At 39.0% G+C, this 27,107-nt stretch overlaps 1 protein-coding gene across 5 annotated transcripts; it reads left to right on the top strand.

The window, feature by feature from the left end:
• Positions 1 to 4,943: 4,943 nt before the first annotated feature.
• PUS7 (pseudouridine synthase 7) lies at positions 4,944 to 26,889 on the top strand. Of its 5 annotated transcripts, none has more exons than XM_005526004.3 (17): positions 4,944 to 5,052; positions 6,066 to 6,315; positions 8,447 to 8,825; positions 11,013 to 11,097; positions 11,218 to 11,319; positions 11,995 to 12,139; positions 16,394 to 16,505; positions 17,834 to 17,911; positions 19,549 to 19,677; positions 19,906 to 20,031; positions 20,323 to 20,384; positions 20,729 to 20,889; positions 21,761 to 21,887; positions 22,596 to 22,697; positions 24,444 to 24,573; positions 25,601 to 25,692; positions 26,361 to 26,889. In XM_005526004.3, exons 3-17 carry the CDS (start codon positions 8,476 to 8,478, stop codon positions 26,495 to 26,497), a joined length of 1,938 nt encoding a protein of 645 aa, XP_005526061.2. In that variant the 5' UTR covers positions 4,944 to 5,052; positions 6,066 to 6,315; positions 8,447 to 8,475; the 3' UTR covers positions 26,498 to 26,889. The 5 variants fall into 5 exon arrangements, with proteins under 5 accessions (XP_005526061.2, XP_014110629.2, XP_014110623.2 ...); XM_014255154.2 differs by having other exon boundaries at positions 11,013 to 11,109; positions 20,729 to 20,816; positions 21,796 to 21,887; XM_014255148.2 differs by having other exon boundaries at positions 11,013 to 11,109.
• Positions 26,890 to 27,107: the final 218 nt, after the last annotated feature.

Here is a 27,107-nt window from a genome sequence, read left to right as displayed (position 1 = left end):
TTATCCATAACATTGCACTTATTTCATAGCTACAGGGTAATTTTGTGCACTGAAAAATACAGTGAAGGTGGTTGCTATCAGAACATATTCCATGTTCCCAGCTGGCCACCTAGCAGGTACCTGAGAGGATTCAGGATTCCGTTCCTCATCCTTGCCTGTATAGGACACCTTATTTGTGTGCTCCTAGTATGGATGCACCAGCCCAGTGAATGCTTAGATAAAACAAGCTGCTGTGAAATGACACTTACTTTATTACCTATTTCCTACCTGAAATCATTAATGTTTTCTGTACTGCTTCTACAGAGTAGCCTGAAATCAGCTGTGCTCATTTTGTCGAGCAGCCAGGAAGACGCAGGAATTACTTTTGCCAGTGCTCATCAGTTTGAACAACTCCATGTGTGAATGATGAATGCCAGAGGACAGAAGGAAAGTGATGGGTGATAGAAAGGTGAAGGATTACTTTTACTCTGGATTTTATTGTCTACATGCAGATTTAGGCATGCAAAGGACTACTATATTGTGGCTATAATCTGGAAGTTAACCGAACTCAGGTACCAGGATTTTCTGTACGGATGATGAGGAATGAGATTGTAAAGTAATTCATAACTCTGAATAAAAAATACACCAGGTATTCCCATAATCCATTTCAGTTTCACATCTGTGAATCTTTGATATGAATGCTGTGACTTCTAAACAGTTTCTAGTGGACAGATCCAGTTACACTGAGAAAAACAGGCATTTTACCAGAAGCTTAATAGGGTACAAAATTTCACAGCAATAACAGTGATCAAAGGCAGCTAAAATAATTCATGGAAAACCCAGTGTGACAGCAGGCACAGGCAAAGCAGGCAGGCATATAAAGAGCACACTCTGCTACCCCGCAGGCCAGCACTCAAGCAGCATGAGCTGACAGGAGAACTCGTTTTCTCCCTCTACCTTTGTAGCTTTGGCTTTTCCTGCCTCATGTGGGGCAGCAGCTTTGCTGCACAAGAGGGTCCCACCCAGCATCTCTCCCCACCCTCGCTCTTCTGTGGCCCTCATCAGCCCTGCAGGCAGCTCACACTTCAGTCCTGTCTCAGCTGTTCCCCTCCTCCTCTGCACAAATACACAGGAAGGTCTTTGACCTCTTGAAGGCCTTCAGAGATAATTGTGAATAGGGGCAGAAATATATAATTATTCCTCCAGCTCAGATCCCTATTTCATATTATATTTACTCTTTACCATCTTTTGCAAAAACTGAACTCTGCCACTCAGATAGTTGATCTGTGGGTGATCACATCCTGTTTCGTCTGCACTGATGCAAAGATTTACAGCACTCCTCAATCAATTGTCTAATGGGGAAATTAAAGTAAAAAGAGAAAACATATTTCACAGTTACCTCCCAATCCTATGCTTAAGGTTGATTTTCTATAGTCATATACATTCTTCATTTATAATGACCCTGTAGAGCACATTAATTTTTTTAGAGACGAACAGACTTGGTTAATAAAAACCCTCTCTGACTAAAATTCTCCTTGTCTGTCTAGATAAGATGATTTTCTACCTTTCTTCTACTGCCAACTAATTGACAAAAGGATTTAGAGATGAATTTGAAAAATAAGGAGCTTTTTATTTAAAAGAAATGGTGGAAGGGAAAAGGGGAAGAATCAATTTTAAGGTGATGGCCTATTAAATTGCAATAAACTTGGATAATTTGTGTTTGCAGAAAACCCTTTTTTGTCATTTTGGAAATTGGTATGATTCATTTCGGACTGTTCTCAAAATTCCTCAAAGAACCTTCTCGCTGAAATTGTATTGTGAATAAAATTCTGTATTTTCAAAAAAATCCTTTTCTTATAATATTATATTTTTAAATTTTGCATGGTAATGAGTTATCACCCCCACTTTTTGCTTCATGCAAGGCCTCAAAATAAGCATGAAAAATGCAAACAACCTACACATGAAAAATACATTAGGCTTTTAATAGTTCTTTCATTTTAGTTCTCTGTGGTGCTATTAGTGACAGGTAAAAATCAGACTAGTTAAGTGCAGCTGATGCAAAGGGGTGTAAAATTACAACTTATCTGCCTGATTGCCTGTGCCCCTGGGAGGCATAAAACTGAAGAGTGAGAGCAGTTATTGCTGCTCCATTTTATTAGCTTTTTCTATGGACTGGGAACATCTCAACTTTGTACCTTAAGATTTTCAATGAGTATCTTTGGAGGAGATTGACTCAACATGTTTCTCACTTGTGTTCTTTTCCTAGCCAGATTTATGCTCCCATCTGCTGAGATGTGCTATCCTGATTTCCCCTCCTGGAAAGCCTGAGAGTAGGAAGACATTACAAACTTATTACAGTTTGGTAATGGTTGGTCATATTTTTTTTCCAGAAAACAAACCACCTTTAGGTTACATTAAACAAAGTTTCTATGGGAATGTACTGATACATTGTAATAGAGATTAAAATAATATTTTAATTATACCACCCAATGGATATATTAGATCATTTATAACTGAGGGTTTTTTAATTGTTAAACTAACCAGAAAGAAAAAAAAATCAAGCTCAAGTTGCAGCCATATTATTATTTTCTTTTTATATTTTACACTATAACTCTGTGTGTAAAAGGAGCACTTGACTAATGGAAAGAGAAAGGGGTCATGACTATGAGCCCTTTGCCAGCTTACAGTTGGAAACCATGTTAAGGGTAGATCATAACAGAATTTATTTGATTGAGCAAGCCTTCTTCAGTGGTCTCTGCTGATGGTCTTTACTTGCCAGGGTGTATCAGTTTTATCTCTGAAGCAGAGCTAGCATTTCCCTCTTTCCAGCCCCTGAACCATAGGAAAGGTGATCTCAAGGATTTTGTCTGTAGATTCTCAGACGCAGACAGACAGTTCTTTAATATGTCAGAGAATGCTTGTTGGTATTGAGAAAGGAGTAAAAAACTTTTCTGAGTATATTAGAAGATTTGGGAAACGCATAGGAATGATCTTATTAAGCTATTTACCTTGTGGTAGCACCTGCAGGTCCTTCAAAATGCTGGTTCTTCAATGCATGAGGTACTTCATACCACTCCAAATTCTATCTGAGCTGATGGTAGTAGGTGATAGATGAACACTAGTCAACAGGGAGACCTAAGAGAAGGGTAATTATCATAAGCAAGCAAGCAAGATACAAGCTACTTAATTACTAACAAGGATTTTGAAGACGAGGTACTTAATGTAGGAATTTGGAGGAGGAAAAATAAGTATTTTAGGGAAGCTCTCCTGCAGAAGATAGAAAAAGCAAGAAGTTACATGACAGAAAAAGTTGGACCAATGCATGGTAGAAGTCTTGATGAAGGTTTTCCCCAGCCAGATATTTTCAGCTAAATGTTTTTGCCTGGGAGAGGTGAGGAAACTTTTCAATATACCACAGCTACAGTCAATGGCCAAATGACAGCAATGTTCAAACAACACATGATTCTGTGTTGCCCCTACCACTTGGACAGCCTGGAGTTGGAGATAGTCCAAGCCCTGGCTTCCTCCATGACACTACAGCTGTCAGAAGTGCCATAATCTGCCTTGTCAATCACTAACCTGTCGCTCTATTAGGAACGGCTGGGATTGAATGACACAGACTCTCATGGAGTCGATTAGGAGAATGTCTCGTAGTTTATTATTTCAGCTCTGTTTTATAGACTGATATGTGGAAAGTACAGAAAGGAAACTCTTATTGGTTAGTAAACTACTACATTACCATCATTGGTCAGTGGGGCACACTACCCCCTGACTTTCTCCTGCAAAGAAAACAAGAGACAGACAACAACGCCTGCAAGGCTGTTTTCTGTCTTTGAGGATTGTTTTGAGTCCTCCCATGAATTTCCCAGGCTACTTTCTCAGGCAGGACTGAGAAGCTATACGGCCTGCAGTTTCACAAGCTCTCTGTTACAGAGTTAGCATCCACACTAACCTCCATTGCTGTTTACAGTCCACTGTTCACCTCTCCTCAGAAGTGCACTGAATCCATTCCTGATATCTCTACTGGTATATAGTAGGTGAATGAAATTCCGAGTGTGAAGGCTGGATAAATTAAAGCTCTGTAGAAAAGACAAAGATTTGATCCCCCTAGGGCTTTATAAAATAAAACTCTGTGGATCCATCTCTGGTGAGAACTAGGGAGAGCTGCATCTTGGCTCCTTCCTTTTTTCCTTGGTGGGGTCTTTTTAATAAGCTAGTCATGGAGCAATGCATGCATATCTGGGGTTTTTTAAATCCCAAGAAAAGTACTCTGTTGTGTTACTTTCTTATTCTACTCCAAGGGGAAAAGTAAGTACAAGAGATGAGAAAATGTATACCACTTGTAAATTTCATCACACAAGAAGAGTGTGAATGCAATACAACGAAAGAATGAAAAGTATGAGACAGCGAACAGTGGTATTAATAGCCTGGCTAAGAGGTACTCCGAGACAGGTTGGGATTCAGACATGACACACACGATCTTAAAAATAAGGACAAATCTACGTGTTAAAGTTAATGAAAATACCTTCCTTGCACCAGTGCCTAAAATAGAAAAAAGGGTAGAAGATGACATTCTGACTATGTCAGAAAAGACTGATAGCACAGGCCTGAATTTTAAAGTGATTTGCATAGGTACAGTGTAGGTTTTGAATGGCACTCGAACATTGCCTTGTCCTGGGACTAACATTCAATTAGCGCAATGTGTTTCAGATGCCGGGGACTATCAGGAAGGCTCGTGTACAAGATTCCCTGCTTTTGGAAATTAAACTTTTGTTCTGCACAGCTGCCGTTCTTCTGTAAATCATCGCCTGCCTACTACCCTGGGCGCTCCACAGGAAGCCCGAGGCGGCCGGCGGTGAGGGCAGCGTGGGCAGGAGCAGCCCCTGGCAGGTAGCACCGCCCGCCCCCGGCTCCTCTCCCACACCCGGCCTCGGCGCGGCGGGGCCGGCCGGGGGCGGGCGCGGCCTGGGGCCGCCTTCGCACGCGCGGGGCCGGGGCGGGCCTGCCCCGCGCCGCCTCCGCCTCCCGCCCCGTCGTGCTGACGCCGGGCCGTCCTCCCGTGCCGGCGTGCGGGTAAGTGGCTCTCCCTCGGCGGCTCCTGCCCGGCGGCGGGCGGAGCCCCCCCCTTCCCGGGCAGCCGCCCGGGGCTCTGCGTCGGGGCCGGCTCTCCGCTCCTCGCCCGGGCGCGGGGCCGGGGGGTTCCGCCTCGGGGCAACTTTCCCCCGCCGGCGCCGGGCTTTCCCCTGCCGCTCCCCGGCGGGCCCCAGCATGTCTTCCCGCCCTGCCCCGGCAGCCTAGGCGCTGGTAGTGGCTCTTCCGGCCCTGCCCCGGCAGCCTCGGTGCTGGCAGCGGCTCTTCCGGCCCGGCCCGGCCCGCGAGCTCCGAGCGCCGCTGCCCTCCCCACCCTCGCCCTCCGCGCTGCCCCCGCCGCAAGGGTTGGTTGGCCTTGGGGTCCTGCTGCTGCACCATCGTCCCCTCCTCGGTCGCCTTTTAATCCCACGTGCCTCGTGTCATGAGAAAGCTTCGTACCCAGCGCTGCGGTGCTCCGGCTGTGTTACTTAGTGCCGTGTAGCCCCCGCCGTGCCTGCTTGACAGGTACCGCGCCAGGAGTAATCGCTCGGCGTTTCTTGTTGCGGAGAATCAAGTGCTTTATTTGCAGTAGTAAACTCAGTCTCTGTTAAAACACTGACTTGGCGGAGTTGGTGTTTATGCAGATTCTGGCTTTTATGGAAACACCTGTCAGGAAAAAGGGCCGATACAGTTGAGCAGCTGCCAAAAAAAAAAAAAATAGGTGCCTGTCACTAGCAATCTGCACAGGTGAGGCAGTGTGTGCCCCGCTCGCTTCAACGTGCTCCTTCAGGCAATTATCCTGCAGAATTTATCCCCGATGAGGGCTGCCGTTGGGCTCAGGACAGTACTTTGTAGTATGTGAGTCACTCTTCTGCTGTGAGAATAGTCTGTGTGTGACAGCTGTGGAGTGTTTCTGCCTAGTATCGAATTCTTATAACAGTTTGTATAATTCAATAACTAAGTATTACAGTTTTATTTAAGAAGCATGAGATTTCTCTTGTTACTACCTTTGGCAGATGTCTTACAGGATTTCGCTGTGCTGAGTGCTGTTTTGTTTGCTATGTGAAGATACAAGCCATTTAAAAGCCTTCTCCACTTCACTGCTTTATAACCCAGCCTCTGTAACAATCATGGTACATGGGAAAAGAATCAGGAAACAGTGGTGAATTGCTTCACTTGGCTATGACTTTTATTTATCGTTCCTCTTGAAGAGTTTTATGAGCTTTTATTTGAAGACAGACTAAAATTGGTGCCCTCAGCTTGAAGGTACATTGTTTTTCTAATTGTTCTGCTTTCTTGTGTGTGTGTGTGTCTTATCACTCTTCAGGCCATACATACACTTAATTTTATAAGTCTTTATTTTCCTTTTATTCATATATTTTTGTAGCATCCATTTTCACTTCTTCATTTGAGCGAAACATTTTAGGTGTTTCTAAAGCAGTCATTCCTGTCTCTTTACCCTAAGCTGGTGATCTCTTCAATGGGGAATCCAGGCCATGAAGTCAGCAGTGGCTAACAGCTAACTAGTGACAATTACTTAGCAACCCAGCTCATGCTGATTATCAAGTTAGTAGCAGGGTTTTCTTTAAAAACATACCCTTAAAATTGGATAGATTATGCTATTTGATGACTGGAGAAGTAATACAGGGTGATGTATATAGCTCTAAAATGCTGCTTTGTGCCTAGATTAATTTCTCAGTAACAGCTGAATTCTGTTTGTTTTGAAACTTGTTTGTTGTGGACAAAATTGACTCAACATGGGGAATTTAGTTTTTATTAACTATTTTATTAATTTTTAATTTCCAGTTGGCTAGTGATATACAGAGAAGACCACTACTTAAGCACAGACTTGGGGAAAACTCCTTTCTTCCCCTTTTCTCTTTGATCCCTCAGGTTATGCTCTGTCCCTTGGACAAGGCAGTGGTAGTGCAGGAGGTTGGGGTTGGTACATAGGGGTTTCTTTCTACTGCTCTTTTCTTCTGCACCCATGTGGGGCCCCTCAAGGGTGTCCCTGTCCCAGGGTGGGCACCTCCACAGGCCATAGTCCCTTCAGGGGTATCCCTGCTCCAGTGTGGAGAGGCTCCTTCCAAGAGTGCATTTCCAGATGTGTCCGCAGCAATTGTCCTCTTCTCGATGCTTCCCTGTGCCTCTTTGAGCACTCTGTCATGTGTCTCCTCCTGCACTTTCTTTTGCATTTGCTGCCACTGGTTGCTTCTGTGTTTCTCAAATAAACTGGAGTGGAAGCGCTGTGTGCTCATCTGATGAGTTGGAGGATGGCAGGCAGCAGGTTTATGGAGCCAGCTGGAACTGCCCCACACGGATCAGGTTATGACCTCTTCCCATCCAGACCCTGCTACCAAAACCTGCACTTTATCCCCAGTACACTTCTGTGCCAGTTGGGTGATGCTGGAAGAAAGGTTCTATCCATGCCTAATTATAGGAACTCCAGTTTCCTTTTATACACTTTGAAATAAAACCAAAGTACTCTCCTGTAGCTTGCTAAATAGCAATAATGTGTTGGGTCACTGGGATGGTAATACTTTTGCAATTGTATTTATTGACATGCCCATCTGAGCAGTTGTGTTTGCTCCAATGCAGCTGGTAACACCTGGGTCAGGGGCAGCTGCTTTCTCTAAGGATTGCATTCATATATGTTTTAATAATATTTGTTTTTCATAAAACTTTCTCAAAGAGATAGTTTTCCTCTTCTTTTCAGATCTGAAGGCAGTGGTTTTGCTGACACAAAGGTGGCAGCTCTGAGCCCTATTCCACCAGCATGAGTAGTCATGTTGTCCTCAGAGATTGTTAAATTTCCTTGTTGTTTTGCTTGTCTCACTGATTCAATGATTTTGGTATCTCATCCATCTTACCTTTTGGGCTGAATTGCTGCCACCTTGAGTTCTGTGTGGCATTCTGTGTGTTGGAAGAACATAGAAAAGGAAGACATGAGGTTTCAAGTTTGGGGGAACTCAGCCATTCTCTTTGTCTCCGTCTTTGCAAGATAGAATCTTGATAGAAAAGGGAATAATTAAGGGTAGCCATGTTTGAGAGAAGGCTTGGAAACAGACAGTTTCTTGGGCACCAGACTGCTGTTGACAGCAGAGCTGGTGTGTGCACAGGCCTGGAGGCAGACATGGTAAGTAAAGATGGTGGTAAGTGGTCAGTGTAGTACTGAATCTTGCTCTGCTGTGTTCCAGCATGCATGCTGCCCTCATATCTTCCTTCTTTCCCCCCAAGTACGTACTGTTTCTAGGAGTTTACTTGATGTTTAACTTAAATGCAGAAAGTTTATGGTTTTCCTGAAAAATTGCAGGGGGCAGAGTCCTTGGAGTGAAGTGACAATGTATTGGTATTGCTCTTAGCAGACAGAAAATAAGTCTTTCTTCTTCTTTCCCAGGGCTTTCTATCTTACCCTGTGCCTTAAACATGGAAGCTGTAGAAATGAATAGTGTGTCCTTGAAACGTCCTCACTCTGAGGATGATGTGGCCAGTGCAGACGAAATTAAAAGACAGAAGATATTGGAGAAGTCTAAGGCAGGGAGTGACTCTGGGCAGAGTATTGAAACTGTAACAGAACAACTCAAAGACATGAAAAGTGAAATGATCCCCAATGATGAAAGTGAGGAGCAGGAAGAAGAGGACCTAGGGGACAGTGATGAAGATGGAGATCCAGAGAGCTTTGCAGACATGATGAAGCATGGACTGACAGAAAGCGATGTTGGCATAACTAAATTTGTTAGCTCTCATAAGGGGTTTTCTGGAATCTTAAAAGAGAGGTAACTCTTTGTCTTGTTGTTTATGTTAATTCTTTGTGTAACACAGCTGTAGTTCTCCAGTTTCCTTCTTGGACTTACAGGTTGCAGTTGGATTACATGAGGTTCATTACTTTTTTTACTGCTGAGACTGAAAGAATGTTTAATTTGTGACTTTTCTAGATTGTGACTTGTTTGGTGGGTTTTTTGTTTTGTTTTGTTTTGGGTTTTTTCTGGGGTTTTTTGTGGGAGTGATGTTTGGGTTATAACATGCCAGTCGTGGGTGGGGAGACTAAAGTGCCACAACTTGTGATCCAGGTCCTCATGAGACAAACAGCCTCATTTATTATTCAGAACTCATTTAAATATCCAATTCAAATCTCCTAGGCTGTACAGCCACTGGCTGATATCTGTCTCCCTGCCCAGCATCCTGGCCAGTGGTGTACTTACTGCTCATCCTGGATAGGGCTGCCCGTGGGTCCCCTGTAACTTATCTGGGGACGTGTTCAGGCATGAACTAGGCTAGCTGAATTGGATTTGTGTTATGGTCAGATTTACTTTGTCCAGTCCAAGCCAACTGTACTGGGACAATACTGTGACAGGGTTTTTTTGGTGTTGTTTTAGTTTTGTTTTTTGTTTTTAAAATTTATTTTTCTGTCACCTCTGGTGGGGCTCTGATGGAGGCTGTATATGAGTAGAGATACATGATTACCTTTGCTGTTTCCTTTGCTGTCTGGCAGCAGCGCACATAAAACCTTACACAGTACACCCACCTTTTGTACCTTTTCTCAGTGCTGATACAAGATGCACTAAAAAATGACATCAAAATCATCCTTCTTTCGTTCTTTACTGTTCTGACTTTTTTGTCCTAATGTCTGCAAACAAGAATAGTTAGGCTTTAAATTATTGTTTCCTCAGTTGTAATGTCATTTACATTGAAGGGTTTTAAAATTCAGGATGTGGAATTTATTATATACAAACATTATATATTTAATAAGATGTTTGGGGTTTAGTAGCTTTTTGGAATGAAACTCCTAGGTTTTTAAAATTAAAGAATAGCTTTGAATAAAATAGAATGCAAATATAAAACAGAATGCAAATGCAAAAGCTCACTGAAGTGAGAATCACTGTTTCCCTGACATAGCAAAGCAGTTAAGGTTGCTTTGTTTACACACTGAAAAGTCCCTGTGTTTAAATACTGGCCTCATATATAGATAATTTTGCATAATAAAATGATATATGCATATTACGTATGTATTTAATCTTTATGTGCAGCATTAAGCATCTAGTGTAATCCTTCTCTGGGAAACATAATCTGTGCTAAACAGTCTTCTGGGAAATCTGCCAATTTGGTTGGCCAATTTTCTACCATGTGGTAGAAAATTCGTGGGTTTCTGGGGTTTTTTTGGATCCTAGTTTTTAACACCTATTATTAATTAATTCTTGGCATTTTTATGGTACCGTCACTAACATGTCTAGACAGCTACAGATAATACAAGAGAGAACACATAATACTCCTCAGGAGGAAATTCTACCAATATGGTGTATATCTGCATAGAGGGATGGCAAAAGGGTGCTTGGGGGAGGTACAGTAGAAAGCTTCTGGTGAAGTTTTACTCATCTTTCAACACTGATAGAATAGGAATTATTTTCTCTTTTTTTTTTCCCCACTTTGCTAGCAAATGCTACTTAAAAATCATTTAGTAGTTGTAACACACGCCACCAACTGTGCTCTGTTATAGTTGAGCTGTTTTTATTATTGGACATGAGCGAGTTAGTCCTGCCTTCTGTAGAGCGGCTGAAATGCACTTTATTTTGCAGGTTTTTTGAAGTGACAGATAATGCAGTAGTTAATGCATTGCACATTGTGGCAATGCAGTAGAGTCTTAATTGCCAGTAATGACTAGGATTGAGGAATAAGCATTACTGGTCTCTTGAAGCTAGTGAGAAAATGACTCAGAATAACTACAGCAGGTGTTCGGTGATCTGCAAAGAAGTCTGCTGTATTTGGATATGTGTTCCTGTGCTGTCCTTCGGGGGGGGTAGGAATAGGTACAACTTTCTCATGGTAAAGTTTGTTTTATGTGGATTGAATTACATGAATTCAGAATTCTTTAATGAATTCTGCTAACAAACAGCTTTTTTAGGAAAGGACTTTATGTGATGTGGGATTTTTTTTTTATAAATGTAATGCATGTTTCTTTCTATCAGATACTCAGACTTTGTTGTCCATGAAATAGGCAAAGATGGACGTGTGAGCCATTTAGATGACTTTTCTGTTCCAGTGGATGATGAGGTAAATTTTGAGGTAAAGATTTGGTAATGGCTATGCTTCTTAATGCTCCTTAAGCAAGGACATGATAATACTAGAAGAGGGTTATTGGATGTCTGTTTTTTCTCCCCAAATATATATTAGGACCCATCAGAAGAAACATTTACAGTTCTGTCAGACGAAGACAAGCAGCGTTTAGAAGAGCTCCAGCTTTTTAAGAATAAGGAAGCTAGTGTTGCCATAGAGGTAAAATTAATAAATGGTATGAATTTTGGGATGGGGGCAGAGAGGCTGAGGGAGGGAGGCAGGGAGGGAATGAGAAGGCACACACTTTATAAAGCATGTAAAGTATAAGTGCAATTTGAACGTGATGTGACAGATGGTCACCTAAACAGTGTCCAGTTTAGGGTTTAAGTCTGTAAAGTCTTACAGGTGTACTTGAATTCATGCATCTGTGAGTTGTCACTTTGATTTTGGTGAGAATACAGGAACTTAAATACAGGTTTTAATTCCTGTGGTGTTAAGATTATATTGCAGTATTTTGCTTTCCTGTCTAGTATTGTTTTAAAGAATAAGGAGGTTTATATAAAACATCTATCCTGATGGAACACTGCTTTCAAGGTCAGTGTTTAATGATTTAATAGAAAAGAAGATAAATGTAGTCTTCTGTAACAAGAAAGATAAGAAAATTAAATAAAAACCTTGATATTTTTAAACGTTCAAATATTCCACATATTCAAAGAATAACTATTGAGCTAAATTTGGGGCACAGAGATGAGTAGGATTATATCTGGTAGTTTCAAATAAGCATTCATACATTAAATAATCTTATCTAGTTATTTATTTATTTTTTTTTCCTTTAAGACACCCTTCCCTTTGTCTTAATTTATTTGGTTTCTGCATGTATGTGTATTATCACAGGTAATTGAAGACACCAAAGAAAAAAGAACCATCATCCATCAGGCTGTGAAGTCCTTGTTTCCAGGACTGGAGACTAAAACAGAAGATCGAGATGGAAAGAAATACATTATTGCTTATCATGCTGCTGGGAAAAAAGCATTGGCAAGTGAGTTTCAGTATCACAGCAGATGGGTAAAGTAAATGCTAAAATTATCCCCAAAGTAAGAGTTGTTAGTAAGAACTTTAAGTGAGCGTGCTTCCTAATGTAGTCTTGCTTCATTTTTTCCTCATTTCAGCTTATACTGTGCATCTAAAATTATTAAGATCACAAGAAATGTTTTAAATTGAAATTTCTACTTGCTTTTCTTTACAAATCATCCAGTAAAACCATATTAGAAGAGAAAACATTATCTTCTACTTCAGTGGGAATACGCAAAACAGAGACTTTATTTCCAGTATTTTTTGAATTTAACTTTCATGATCTTAACTGTGTGTGTAGGTGTGTGTTGTGGATATAAGAGGTTGTAGTTGGAAAATACACATTAGGTTGATAGATGGTGTAATCTTGATTGTCTTGAATATTCATGACAAAATTCTCAATGGCTTGAATAGAGACAAGCATCTTTTTGTTTTCTCAGAGTTATAGTTTCATATAAACATAGTTTATTTACTATGATTGTTAATTCTGCTTGCAAGGCTAATTATATTTACAGAAAATTATCTTTATTCATTAAGGATCACACTTAATCTTTTGAAATAGTCAAAGTAATGAAGGACTTTCAAAATGAAGTGTTATCCACTTTAATCTTGCAAAATGCTGTTTTGGATACTGGGAATAAATTAAAGTGTTTTACATCTCTTAAAGTTACTAAAAGTTTGTTGCTACTGTAAGTTTAGAGGATTATCTATCTGCAGAATGGTGCACATTTAACGAAAGATACCAAGGTTTGGTTTAAATTGGTTGCATTCCTCTGTCATTTCAACCTACTACAAATGATGGTATGTAAACCTAACCCTTTAATTTTAAAGACAAAGTTGATGGAGGAAGGATAAGGAAATAGAGTAATTTAAAATGGGAAATAAAATAATTTCCCCTTTAATTTAATTCTTTGTTTAAGGCCTGTTGTAAGCAAATATGGGAATGTTGTATTCTTATTGTCCAATTATTATGTGTTTATGTGTCTTACTTAGTCATGTTTAGAAAATGCATATGTTTGCATGCTTTATGCATGGAGTCAGTATGCTTACCAGCACAAAATTCTTCTCCGCCAGTTTTGTTCTCTGTTGGTTTGTAATGGATTTTCCTCCACCTTTTCCTTCTGCTGCTTCTATTCTTTAATCACTGTTACAGTAAAGTGAATGTTGTTAAGCTGATTTAAGGGATACTATATAAAAGAATATAAGTATTTGAAATATGCTGAAAAGAATTTAGTGATGTGTCTCTAGGATTAAAACATTATGTGGAGCACCATCTTGTGATGTAGAAAAGTATCATCTATTTAAACTTGGATTCCCCAGCTGTGATGCTGCAGGCATCTGTGCATTTGTTGGTGGAGATGTGTCAGTTTCTGTGTGTGTGCAAATGCTTATGGATGTAAGATTTAAGTTCTTCCCAGTCAGGATTATATTTATCTCTCTTGTTTATATAGCCACAAACATGTCTTAGTCATGAATGGTCTCCCCAGGCAAGAAACATTTCAGAAGTGTAGAATATTGGATTATTAGCTGAGATATCTGATTAGTTTTGTTGATAACATAAAACATTACCAAACATGCTTCTTAAAATTTAAAATCAGAAGCTTTGTGTCTATAGTCAATTTACCCTCCACATATTTACAATACTGTCTTACTAAATTGTCAGTAAACTGTTGTTTCATCACTGTCCACAAATTAAGTTTGTTGCATCTTCTATTGAAGCTTTCCATGTGTACACTGTTTGCCTCTGCACGATTCCATTCCATAATTGTCTAAATTGCTGTCATCCACCACCTGGCTGTTGGATGCTCCCTGAAGCATAAACAATCCCATGACCATAAACCTGCATGTTCACCTCTAAAAACCCTTCGACAGTCTAAAAATTAAATGCTACTCTTTTGTACTCTTTATGCTCTGCATTGGGACAGAGGTCAGAACTGCAACAGGTAAGAGACGTTGACATTTCATACTAACAAAAATGAAATGCCAACCATTACGACCTCCCTAAATAGCAACAGAACTGGCCAAACTTGTAACAATTTCTTAAAAATCCCTACACATAAGTATTACTTAAAATGCCCTGAAACAGCCAAGAATTAGGTTTGTTCTACCTCTTTTTCATAGTGCAGTATAGGCAGTATTCATTTGGTGCAGAGAAAGTCTTATATTAATAAGTGATATGAATTATCAATTTTGACAGTACATATTGACAACTATGGTAATTTTTCATGGATTTCAGTTAGCCAAGCCTTTGCCTTTCAACCTGTATTTCAGACACTACTATCTGTCTTTATACAACTTCAAAAGCATTTCTCACACACCCTGCTGTTAAAAAAGAGCTTCCAAGCCTATGTTTCAGCAAAATGTTTGGAAAAAGGGCTTGGAAATACAATTTTATTGTCAAAAATGTAACATGACTCTGAAACACAGCAATAGGGATTGCAAATTGTCCCACTACTCCGTCTACTCAGTTGAATGCTTTGAAGTATTGGGTGAGGAATGATTGAGTGTCAGGACTGTGGCTGCAGCTTTCTTTGGGTAGGGTCATGGCTGTGATGCCCAAAGCATGAGGAGCCCATTTGTCTGATAGTACCTAGAGAATCCTTTTAGTGTAGATTACCATTAGAGCACACTTCCTGAACTGTGTTGAAATGAGCATGTGCAAGATGTATTAGTTAAATATGAAGAATGGAGAAGGTTCTCCTTTGTGAATTGAGCTCTGTCTTACTCTCTTCCCTTCTAATTGCTGAGATCTTCATGGAGAACCTTGCTCTTCCAGCTGAATGCAGTGTTTCATTGGCTTAGTTTAAGAGTAGTGATGGCTCAGAAGGAGAGACCAGCAGGAGCTTGAGGTCTCCAGTTCAGGTCCTGAGAAACTCTGTGGGAGAGGGACTGTGCTTAGAAACTGATGGTGCAAGACAAGTGATGCTATAATTCTAAGTGACTAAAACTTCTACATATAGTGTTTTATACTGTAGCATCCAAAATTATCTTTGCAGAAGTGTGAGCATGAATGGCAGCTTCTCAAAAGCAAGCAAGAACTAAACAAACATATCTTTGTGGGATTATCTGGACTTTATAAAACAAATGTGAAAGAAAAAGCAGTATTTCCCAGGAACTTCCTTCCTGCATTGGTGTTTATATATTGAAATAAGGCTGGCTTTTTCAGTTAGCTTTTGCTGATAGGAAAGATGCTTATGCCTTTTTTTACAAAACCAGGTATGTCTGCTTAGTGGCTACCAAGAGGTAAGGGACCTCTTATTTAAAGGAAAACAAATTCTTAGTTTTGTTCTTAAATAACAAGGAATTGATAAACCTTATAATTGAAGGAACCTCACAATTGATGGCTAAACCTCTGTAGAATTAGTCTCCCTTCCCATTAATGCCATGTACAGTGGATTATTGGAAACTGAAAGTTTTATCTCAGGGCGGGGTTTTATGTGCAAAAAAAAAGTTTAAGGAATCATTGACAGTCTCCTTCTCCAGAAAATGTCAAATAGTAGCACAGAATTGTAAATCAGTTATTAGTCTGTGGGATATGAAGTTATTTTAGCCTCTGGCCTTCTCTCTAAGCATGGCATCATACCTGCCATGGATTGTACCTTAATGTCTCACTTGTACCAGGTTTCTTGCTCCCATTGGATTTTAAAAAACAACCATCTTTAAGCAACTTTTTGAGCATAATTTTTTAGGGTTTTGTAGTGATACGATTCACTCTTTTGCATGACACACAGAAAAAGTAATACAGAAATAAAGAATATGTCTGTACTATAAATAATAATGGTAGTCTTCCCACAAATAGGGCTCCTGTGGTTCTCAACTATTAATTATATAAGGAGCTAGAAGAAATGTGGTGTAGCTTCTATTGCTGAAAGTCAGTATAATAATAATGTTTTTGAAAAAATTAATCAGGTGATACAGCAATTAAATGACTAGGTTATATTTTCAGATAATTTAATGACAAAGGAACTGTCACTCTTTCATTCAGGATTTTCTAGGTGGCAGAACTGCTTAAAGAGAAGTTTACAGTCCAGTGGAAGGGGAGGTATCTTTCAATGTGCTTCACAGCTTTTGCTGTCAGTAATTAACTCTTTCCTTTTCATTTCTTTTAAAGCAGATGGAAATAGCAGAAATTGAATCTTGCATATTTAAAATAAATGTAGCTGCAATAGCAAATACATTAAATTTTCAAAAAGTCACACTTTAACCTTTTTTGCTTTTAAAGATCCAAGAAAGCACTCTTGGCCAAAATCTAGGGGAAGCTACTGCCATTTTGTACTGTACAAGGAGAATAAGGACACTATGGATGCCATTAATGTCCTATCCAAATTTTTAAGGTAAGGCTGTTGTTTCTGCCATCCTGGCTGGCGTGCAGCCCTCCCCATCCATGTTTCTTGTTGCTGTAAATGTTATGCTTCAGAATTATATAAGATCAACACACATGATTTCTATTCTCTAATTTGTAGACAGTTTAAAATAAAAAGTTACTTTAGAACATCAAATTTAAAACTTAGAATTTTTGTAGTGAGAATTAGAATTAGAATTAGGCAGTGAGAATGGAACAAAACGAGCCTAAGAAATTTTAAAGACTACTACTTCTATGAAAAAAGTCCACAGTTGACATTGGCTGATCTGAGAAAGTCTTGGCAGCTGAAAGCCTCAAGGTACATAACCTGAATTAAAAGCCATTTTTTCCCCAATGTGTGAATATATGCAAGTATGTTATGAACCTGTTAGATATTGTTGTGATAATATGCTGATCGGTTCCTAAGCAGTTACAGTTGATAAACTGTTGTTCCATGTATTAGTTTCTCCATGGCAACACAGGCTTAGTTCCTTTCACCCCATCGAGTGCAGAAACAAAAAGATTTGCCGAGGCATGACACGAACATGGTGAATTGCAGAGGAAGAGCAGTTTTAAAATTGGGTCAGTTCAGTGATCTACTCATAGGGAAACTTCCCCACTCCTCCCCTTCTTTTCCCTTTGCCTTTCTTGTCCAAAATAAAAAAATTTGTAATCTAGACAGTAACAAGTGAACTACTTAGTATTGGTATTGAGAACAGAATGGCAAGAGCATAGTTAGGTGTAAAACTGTATGTAATGGCAGTCCTGCTACCCCCTGGAGCCCTTAACTGGAATAACTGGAAATACTCTAACACAGGCTGTAAGGTACGAAGTGAAAAGGAAAGAAAATTTTCCTCTCAGGAAAAGGACTGGATGAAATTTTAAATTAACTTCCTATATTCTCTCATAATGTGCAGGCATGATACTCAAACAGACATGTTTGAAGTTTAAGGAAGAAATGGACATGTTTGGTTTTTTTTAGTGAAGTTGGTGGTGGCTGTGCATTTGTGGATTGAAGGAACGTGTATAAAGAAGTATTTCAAAGTTCATGTTTTGAAAGCACTTTTTATTTTGAAGTGGTAAAAGTGAATTGTCTACATATAATTAAACCAGAGAAGTTTCCTTGTGTTTTATGTACTCATGGATGAGATTAGAAAATGTCACACACATGTCAAATTGTAACCCAGTTCTGAGGAATGTAGGTATATTTTTCTATTTTTAATTTATAAGATTAGTAATTCTAGGCAATTATGCTGAAAACTGTTTGATTTGTTGCTATTTTAATATAGATAATATATATATGTTACTGTTGCTTTTAAGAGTGAAGCCAAACATATTTTCCTACATGGGAACTAAGGATAAAAGGGCTATAACAGTTCAAGAAATTGCTGTTCTCAGGTAAGTAAAAGTACAGTCTGGAGTATTTGCACTTCTGCTGTGGTAGCTTGGATATCTCACTAAATACCTTAAAGACTCAATGATACAAATGGCAGGTTCAGGTCCTGACCTTGTAAAGCACAGGTGTTAATGAAAATGCCACATTGCTTTTGTATTCTGTGATTACTACTGATATTTTCAGTCAGTGGTGCTCTGAGTCACAGGCTGGTTACGTGTACTTGGCCCAGGCAGTGGGACAGATTGCCTACGTGCTCTTAGGCTGCTTGGATCTCATGCAACAGCAGAAAAACAGAATGGCATGGTGAAAATAATGTCCCACTTCCTTCCTGGCTTTTGTTTCTCTCTTTCTACAACTGGAATCCTATTTTCTTTTTCACTGCACTCTCTGAACAGTGCCAGAAAAGGCTAACGCTGCCTTTGCTCATCTGTGAGTCGTCAGAAGGAGCAAAAAAAGGATGAGGAATTTTTCCTGCCTTAACCTACTCCCTTAAGTTAACTTCTAAGAGAAAATAAAATTTACTTTGTCATATTCTAAGGTAATTATATGGTTTCTGAGCACTTTAAATAAGTGTTAGATCCATAACTGAGAATGGCAGATGTCTCCCATGATATTACAGTATCATTTTATCTGGCTGGAATATCCCACCTCCATTACTTTTTACAACTTTTTGAAAACCACACTCCTTGAGTGAGGAATTCACAGCTTGAAAGCCAGAGGTTTGACCAAATCCTTGTTAACAGGAGGGCATCCACTGCTGAGCTGTTCATATTTTCTTCCAATGTTCTGTATGTGTGTGTTAGCACACATAAAAGGAAATAGTGATATGTGAGTTGTGAGAAGCCCCAGATTCGTGTTGCTGCAAGGCAGCTTTGCAAAGTGATAACTGTTAACCGAATGTGTGGTGCAGCCATCTCAGGTGCTGTTACATTTACTTTTTAACATTATCACTTTCAATGTGGTATTCAAGAGCTCCAGAGTGCTCTAAGTGTTGTGTGGTGTCTGCTCAGGTGCCACAGCCTCTGACTTTCCTGCACAGGAGGGGGGACATTGCCAGTTGCCAGCTTGTTCTGAGCTGAGTATGCTAGCCATGCTGGTTCATAAATTTCACTATCCTGGTAAAATTCAGCAGAAGTGTCCAAGAGCAGCTTGGTGATGCAAAGAACAGGGTATGCTTCCAAAAATACTAGCAACAAAAATGGCAGGAATCGGTGACAGATTGGATTCCATGTTCCTTCATCTGCACTAGGCAAGCACAGTAGCTAATTTTACTTAACTGTATCTATGACTGTGCTAACTGGGCTGTATTCATGAAGTAGTTACTCAAGTAATGCAGAGTTCAGCCTGTGGGGTACAGTATACATCAATACTGCAATATACATTTTTGTAGTATGTGTTTTAACATAGACATGAAAAAACAGTGCTACCAGTCTATCAAAAGGTATATTTTCTTTTGTATGAGTACCCTTAAGAATTATATATTATCTTCCTTTAACTGTTTCATTAAAGTATTTTGGAAAGGCAATGGTAGAAAATCGGGGAAACTGGACTTGCTGGTTTTTGTTTTGTAATGACAGCATTTCTGTATTTATGTGCTTTTCTAAGCATAGGTTGGTCACTGTTGCCTGTTTCTTTTTAGAATCACTGCACAAAGACTTGCTCATTTGAATAAATGTTTGATGAACTTCAAATTAGGAAATTTCAGTTACAAGAACCATCCACTGAAATTGGGAGAACTACAAGGGAACCATTTCACTGTTGTTCTCAGGTAGTATGTTAGTAGGTATTTAGGATAGTTCTGTTAGAATTTTTTTTCCTTCAAATAGATAAGTGCTATCAGTGCAACTGGTGATAGAAAAAAGAAGGCTTGTTGGCAGGAGACTGTTGAAGTTGATGCGTGCTATATAATGTTGATGTTGAGCTTTAATATAATGGACATCTCAAAATAGCATAAACCCTTAATCTGTCTATAACTTTTTTTTTTTTTTAATGCTAGAAACATAACAGGAACTGATGACCAGATAGAGCAAGCAATGCATTCCCTCAGGGAAATTGGATTCATTAATTACTATGGAATGCAAAGATTTGGAACCACAGCTGTTCCTACTTATCAAATTGGCAGGTATGTGTTGCTTTTATCCTCCCCCCCTTCTTTTTTTTTTTAAATTTTATTCTTATCACCATGTAACTTAATGTATTTTTGGGAACATTTTTCTAACATATTGCCTGTACCAGTTTTAAATTTAGATTCAAGATAGATCTTGTTTCTGAACTTGCTTCAGCAGTTATCTTGCATAATAGCAAGGATATTGCATAAGTCTAAACACTAATACTTATTTTTTTTATAAGTTGGCTAAATCCCTTTAAAATAGATTCAGTCAGTTCTTAATACACTTTTGTGTTTGAATCCTAGAGCTATTCTACAGAACAACTGGAATGAAGTAATGGATTTGATATTAAAACCACGACCAGGAGGTGAGAACTGAAAAATGATACATCGTGTGTTTCTGCCTCTTCTCCAAGAACTGTATCTTTAGGAAAAACTAAAGCCAGTTTAGCAGTGGAGAAGCAATCTTCAGACTCTCCCTTTCTGCCTCACTTTCCTTGCTGTTCAGTTTCTTGCTGGGGGGCTGAAAAGGGACCTGAGCACTTACAGTGTCTGCTCAAGCTCCATGTGAGGTCTTCCAACCTCAAGTGTTCTGTGATTCTCTAATTACCATGACTGAAAATTTAATTTTTCAACTGTTTTAACAAAAGATGAGATGGATGCTTTTTTTGGTGTATAGTTAAAATATTTTAATTTTACATCCTTGTTCTAGCTGAAAAGGGATACTTAGTCAAATGCAGAGAAGAATGGGCAAAGACTAAAGATCCAGCAGCAGCACTTAAGAAACTACCTGTAAAAAGGTGCGTGGAAGGACAACTTCTACGTGGACTCTTAAAGTATGGAATGAAGAACATAATCTCTGCATTTGGCATAGTGAGTGTAAAAGCTGGGTGGTATTTACCTGAATAAACATTCTTTTGATGGTATCAGGATGGATTTAAAATAAACTCATTGATGCTTGATGAGTAGAAGGTTAAGTTTAAAAATCTTTGCATTTATCCTGCCTTTTTGCTGGAAGTACTGCTGTGTAGTAACTGATGACATCTCTAATTAATGTATGCATAATGAGCTTTCCAATTTATACAACAATCTTTCTGGTATGTGGGAAGCAGTACAGTTATACTTAGTAGCTACATATAATATGGATCTGAGAATTGTGCAGATGTTCAATTTCAGTGTTTTCCTGTTGCTTTAAAAGTATAAATCAAACTGATGGTGGACTAATGAATCAGCCTGATATAGAGGTGATGGATCCACTTGTCATTTTCAAGTGCTGTAATCAAGCACAAGTCTTAGAAGAAAATACCTCATCACTAGTAAACTACTGGGCCCATTGTAGGATCTGGGGGATAATTTTTTGTTTATGAAGAAGATAATTAGAGTAACACTGCGCTTTCACAGCTGTGAAGTTTACTTAAGATTTCAAGAGGTTGAATATGAATTCAGTGTTTTATAATAGACCCATATTTTTGACCTGTAGAATTAAAAAATTCTGGAGGCTTTTTTTGGTAAACTTAAGCACAGTTCTTTTTTGTGCATATTTCAAATGTATAAAAGCATTATTTCTTCACATATCCTTTTCTCAAACAAGAAACAAAAATCAAATATGTATACCAAGAAATGGTGTAAGTCTTTTTGCTGGATAAGGTAACATTTCAAATATACACCTTTTTAGTTATGATTGTCAGAAAAAAAACAGAAAGTATATCTTTCCAGTGTTTAATTTTTTTTTCTTTACCTCTAGATACCAAGAAATAATCGTTTAATGTATATTCATAGCTACCAGAGTTATGTGTGGAATAATATGGTGAGCAAGAGAATAGAAGAATACGGGCTTAGAGCTGTGCCAGGAGATCTCATACTTAAAGGAGGTAAAATCAGACAAAGCCAGTGATGCTGTATAGTTCAGATTCCTAGGAAAACAAGGCATGTAGCTGTTTATCTAATACTGCTTCAATAGTTCCTTTTCTCTCACCAATTTTGGCCCAGTGATATCTCAATCCATTGCCCTGTTCTAGACAAATTGTGCAAGGAATTGAAAGTTAGGTATTACACTTCCATGAGCTGTTTGTTGGCCTGTCTTTTCAAATAACTGGATAGGGAAGAGAGACTATGGAGGACTGATTATTCTCAAGAATGACCTCAAGCCTAGTTGAGCTATGAAGAACTGTGGAAAGATGTTATGAAGTTTTAACCATAGAAGTTTTTGATTGTATTAGTATGTTGTAAAGCAGAAGCTCCACTCAGTTAAACTTTCTTCACTTGTATTTGCTCTGGCATTTCCTACAGTATTTCTCCTTTATGTAGACCTGCTACATGGAAGGGGGCTCTTCCTCTAGCAGTCCTTAGTTCATGTAGCTTTAAATCACTGGAAGCCAGGCTGTGATTCTGCCAGTAACTGTGACAGCCTTGGAGGCTGTTACTTCTTTTCTTGGAAATGTTGTCTGTTAAGTGGAGATAAAACATGGTAGTTATCTTTCTCAGAGTAAGCTTATTTCAATCGAAGGCTTCATTTTAAATTTAGCTGAACTGTCACAGGCATCCATACTGGTAACTTCATTTTTCTATCCTGACTGTAGCCACAGCTGTTCACATTGAAGAAGGAGATGTTGGTAACTACACTATCCACGATGTAGTGATGCCATTGCCTGGATTTGATGTTATTTATCCAAAGCATAAAAGTAAGTCTGACTGTTAACTGAAATATTTACTCTGAAAATGCAGGTCTGATTTAAGATTGTTCTTAAGGATTGGAGGATTGGAACTAGTCAACCTTCGTGACTTTCAAAGCAATACATCACTGCAGATCTCTAAAACATTAATGTCAGCCTTCTGTTGCTGCCAGGGTGCTCTGCTCAGTCTCCTTCCCACTGGGAATCCCAGATGACAGCAGAGCAGAGTTTCTCACTAACCTGTACCACTGCAAGGAGTTAATCAGGTACAGGATTTTGTCCTTGATGAATTTCATGAGGTTCCTCTTGGCCCATTCCTCTAGTGTGCCTCAGTCCCTCTGAATGGCAGTCCTGTCCTTGCACGTATTGAATGCCACCCCAGCTTGGCTTAGCCCACAGATTACTTGGGGTAAATTCAAGCTCTTCTCCACTATTTCACAGGACACATCTCAGTTCCTTGAGGAACTCTGCTTTTTAGGTAGAGCTGCAACCAGTAGTGTCTATACTTTGAGATGCTGAGCCAGACAGCTGTTACCCCCTTACCAGTCCACCCACTGTAATGTTCTAAACTTGGACACGAAGATGCTGTGGATTGACAGCCTTGCTAAAGGCAAGGGCAGGCAACAGTCCCTGCTCTCCCCTCACCCACAGGTGTAATAATTTAATCATAGAAGACAGTAAGGTTGGTGGGCTTTTTGCTTTTTCTCGTCCTTTTTCTCCCCTTTATCACAACAGTCATTGTGTACCCAAAGAGGATAATTATTTTTCCCAGGGACCAGAGGGAGTCTGACTGGTCTGTAATTCCCTAATTATCTTTCCTGCTCTTTCTGAAATTGGGTGCAACACTTGGTATTCTGCAGTTGTCTGGGACTTCCCTAGATCTGCACTATCTCTGAGATGATAGGGAAACCTTCACCATGATGTGAGCCAGCTCTCTCAGTCTGTATCTTCTCCCACTACTGGTAGCCCCTCTCTTTCGTAACTTTGCCTCTAAGAAGAGAGGCCTGGGACACTTTGCTGGTCAAGGCTCAGGCAAGAGAGGCACTGAGACCATCAGCCTTATGTCTGTCACTAGACAGCTGCCCCATATAGCACCAGGCCATTGCTTTCCTTGTATTCTTTCATTCCTTATGTTGCAGCTGAACTCTTCTTGGTCTTGATGGCATTTGCTGCTTTCAACTGTAGCTGAGCTTTGGCTTTCCTAACACCATTTCTGTGTGCCTGGACAATGCTGGTATAGTGCCTCTTTGTAGCTGGCCCTAGGTTTCACCTGCTCTGTGTTCTGATAGATGAGATTAGTCATGAGTTCCTTGCACGTTTTCCTCAGTATTGGATTGAACTGTTCTTATACTTGGTTGTCAAATTGTCAACTGATTTATCTCTGCTGCTTTTTAAGGAGAGAGTAATGGGTAGTCTGGCCCTTTAATTATTTTTTTCCATATACCTGAGATTAGTCCTCTGAAGTCTAGAAAATTGGAAAGCATATATGAGATGACATTTAAATGTCAGTAAAGTATTTTGTAAATTTTGTTTTCAGCTGAAATTTGATTTGATGTGTTCTTTGTTACTGCCTCTACTAATCAGGGTGTAGAAGTAAAGAGGTAATAAGATTTGCAGTACTTTTAAACTTCTGTGTAGCATCCCATATATGCTGAAAACTTACTGAATGTAAGGGAAGGGAGCAATCCATGAAAAAAGGCCATTTAAATTTGCCACAGTACATTCTCTCCTATTAAATATTTTCCTCTCTTGCAGTTGGTGAGGCCTACAAGGAGATGCTGGTAGCTGACAACCTTGATATCAACAACATGAGGCATAAAATCAGAGATTACTCACTTTCTGGAGCATACAGAAAGATTATCATTCGGCCTCAGAATGTCAATTGGTGAGTGGGAGCATAAAGGAAATTACACTTGAATTAACACAGTTTATTTAAATATAAAACAACATGAGATTGATCCATGGGATCATCCACACAGACTGAAACAGGTAGAGAGGACTCTCTCTGCAATTCTCTCATGTTTTTAATGCAGCTGAAGGGGAACTATACCCATATTTATTCCTTGGTTCCATGGTGGAAGAGTATCAAGACATGTATCTAATTGTTCACTCCTTGCAAGTCCTTGCCTGAACACTTCATAGATAATTACTTATGTTGAAACAATGATAGATAATATTCAAAATGGGGGTTTTTTTGTAGTCTTGCTGTGAGAAGGTTGGTCTCCAATTACCTATCAATTATAAAAATTTTTATCACTTAAACCTACTAAATCACTGTTAGAGATACAGCCTAATTTTCATATGGCAACTGAATAAATACCTTTTAAACAGGGAACTGTACAAATGTGCAGAAAGACATCACTGATGCGTAGAGTAAAATGTAGAGGGCTTAGGAGGAAGCAGAAAAATACAAATATTTATGTACTTGAAACATCAGCACTAATTAATATTAAGCTTATCTACTTCCCAGTTAGGTTTTCAGCCTCATGGTTACATATGGGATTTCTGTTAAATGAACAGCAGAAACCATACAATGTGTTCGAGCCCTTTCAAAGTTTGGGTGACTGTACTGAAAGGCTTCGCTCCTGCTAGGTACCCTTAGCATTGACATCATTCTTCCCTTAATTTCATGAGCTATACTTCTTGTATAGCTGGAAATTCTGACAGCAGACAAGGGCAAACAGATGAGTTATGCAAAGAAACTTCTCACTAACTTAAAATTGTTTTTTAATAATCTTCATAAAGCCAAGTCTTCTACATAAAGCTTTACATGATATTTTGCCTAATTCAATTTCAGTTGTAAATGCCAAATTGCAATAATAATAAAAATAGTATTATAATAAATATATGGTTATGTAAAATGTATTAACCTAAATAATTTAATAATAATAAATTTTATGTATATTTTAAAGGGAAGTTGTTGCATATGATGATCCTAAAATACCATTATTTACTACGGATTTGGATAAACTGGAAGGAAAACCATTACCAGTTCTCCCTACGGGTAAGTCAGTTTTTCTGCTGGTTTGCTAAATGGAAGTTTGAGCTGGCTTTTGCTTTCAACTGCTACATATTGAAAGCTCCTTTAAGGAAGAGCTTTCATTTAACTATTGTCTGTTAAGCAAGGGTAACAACGACCTCTAAAGCCAGGTATCTAAATAAGGACCCTAATTTCTCAAGGTGCAAGCCATTCCTCCAGTATCCATATTGACTGTTAGATTTTCTTACAGGCATCTGTAAAATCAAGTAAATGCTTAGCAGTAAATGTCTGCAACTAAGAAAGGTAGAATTAAGTCACAAATTGTCTATATACTGAGCTTGTATTATTGGTGCTGCACACAGACTCAAATGCTTAGCTCTGGCCGCAAGGTGTTTTGATACTGCTTTCCAGAAAAGTGAAGACAGGCTGGGAATTCAGTCTGAAAGAACAGATGTTTGCTTTTAAAACTCTGAAACCACCACTTTGTGCTGAGAGAAAATGTTAGAAAATTGTTTCATTAAATTTTTCACTGTGGATTATAAACAGGAGTGTGATGGTGGTGGTTGTTTTGCTTTATGGACAGGCTAAGTTGGTTATGGAAGCTGTTAGTCTAGTTTAGATGGCATCCCGAATAAGCATTATATATGCCCTTAATCATGTGTTCTTGCTTTCTGTCTCATATCTTCTGATAGATGGCAAATTCAGGGCACTCAAGATGGAGTTCTCCCTTCCCCCATCCACTTACGCTACCATGGCGATCCGAGAAGTTTTGAAAATGGACACAAGCATAAAAAACCAGACACAACTGAATACTACCTGGTTGCGCTGAATGAACTGCAAAATTACTTAATTTTAACAAAGTGTTTTCTTATTTACATGTTCTGTACAAATCTTTAAAGAGTCACAGTAAGAAATTTGTATTTTTTTAAGTTTTTTAGTGCTGGCATTTAACTTCAATAGTCCTTTGCAAGATGGTAACTGTAATATAATACAGATTTTAGTGACTGGTGCTTTTTACTGAATGAGTAAGTTGCTTGAGCTGTAACATGAGTGCATCTTTAGATTTGAGCTTATAATGGCATCATACCTGGAAGAATGTTTAGCTTGCTTTCTCTGGGCAAGCACTGAATGTTTTCACGAGTTCAGCCCACCCTGAAAGTCTTCTCAAATACAATGAATTATATGGAGAAAGATGAATTACAATAAAATTATACTGATGAACATAGGTATTGCTAGAGTTTTGCTGATAGCATTTGCACTGATGCAGTAGCGGATTCTGCTAGCAAGGCTTTTGTGAGCTGCAAAGCTGTACAGTTCTTTTAAATATTTCGACTTTTCATTGAAAAAATACCTGTATTTTCCAGCCAATACCTGTACCAAAGAACAGGTACTTAAAAATAAATTAATCTGAAATTCTGAGCGTGTATCAGCAAGTGCTT

This window comes from Pseudopodoces humilis, chromosome 5, assembly GCF_049639895.1.
Source record: "Pseudopodoces humilis isolate 2021_Gansu_Grassland_sample_001 chromosome 5, ASM4963989v1, whole genome shotgun sequence".
Classification (NCBI taxonomy): Eukaryota; Metazoa; Chordata; class Aves; order Passeriformes; family Paridae; genus Pseudopodoces; species Pseudopodoces humilis.
Note: the sequence above shows the minus strand (reverse complement) of the source record. Positions and strands in the feature narration are given on the sequence as shown.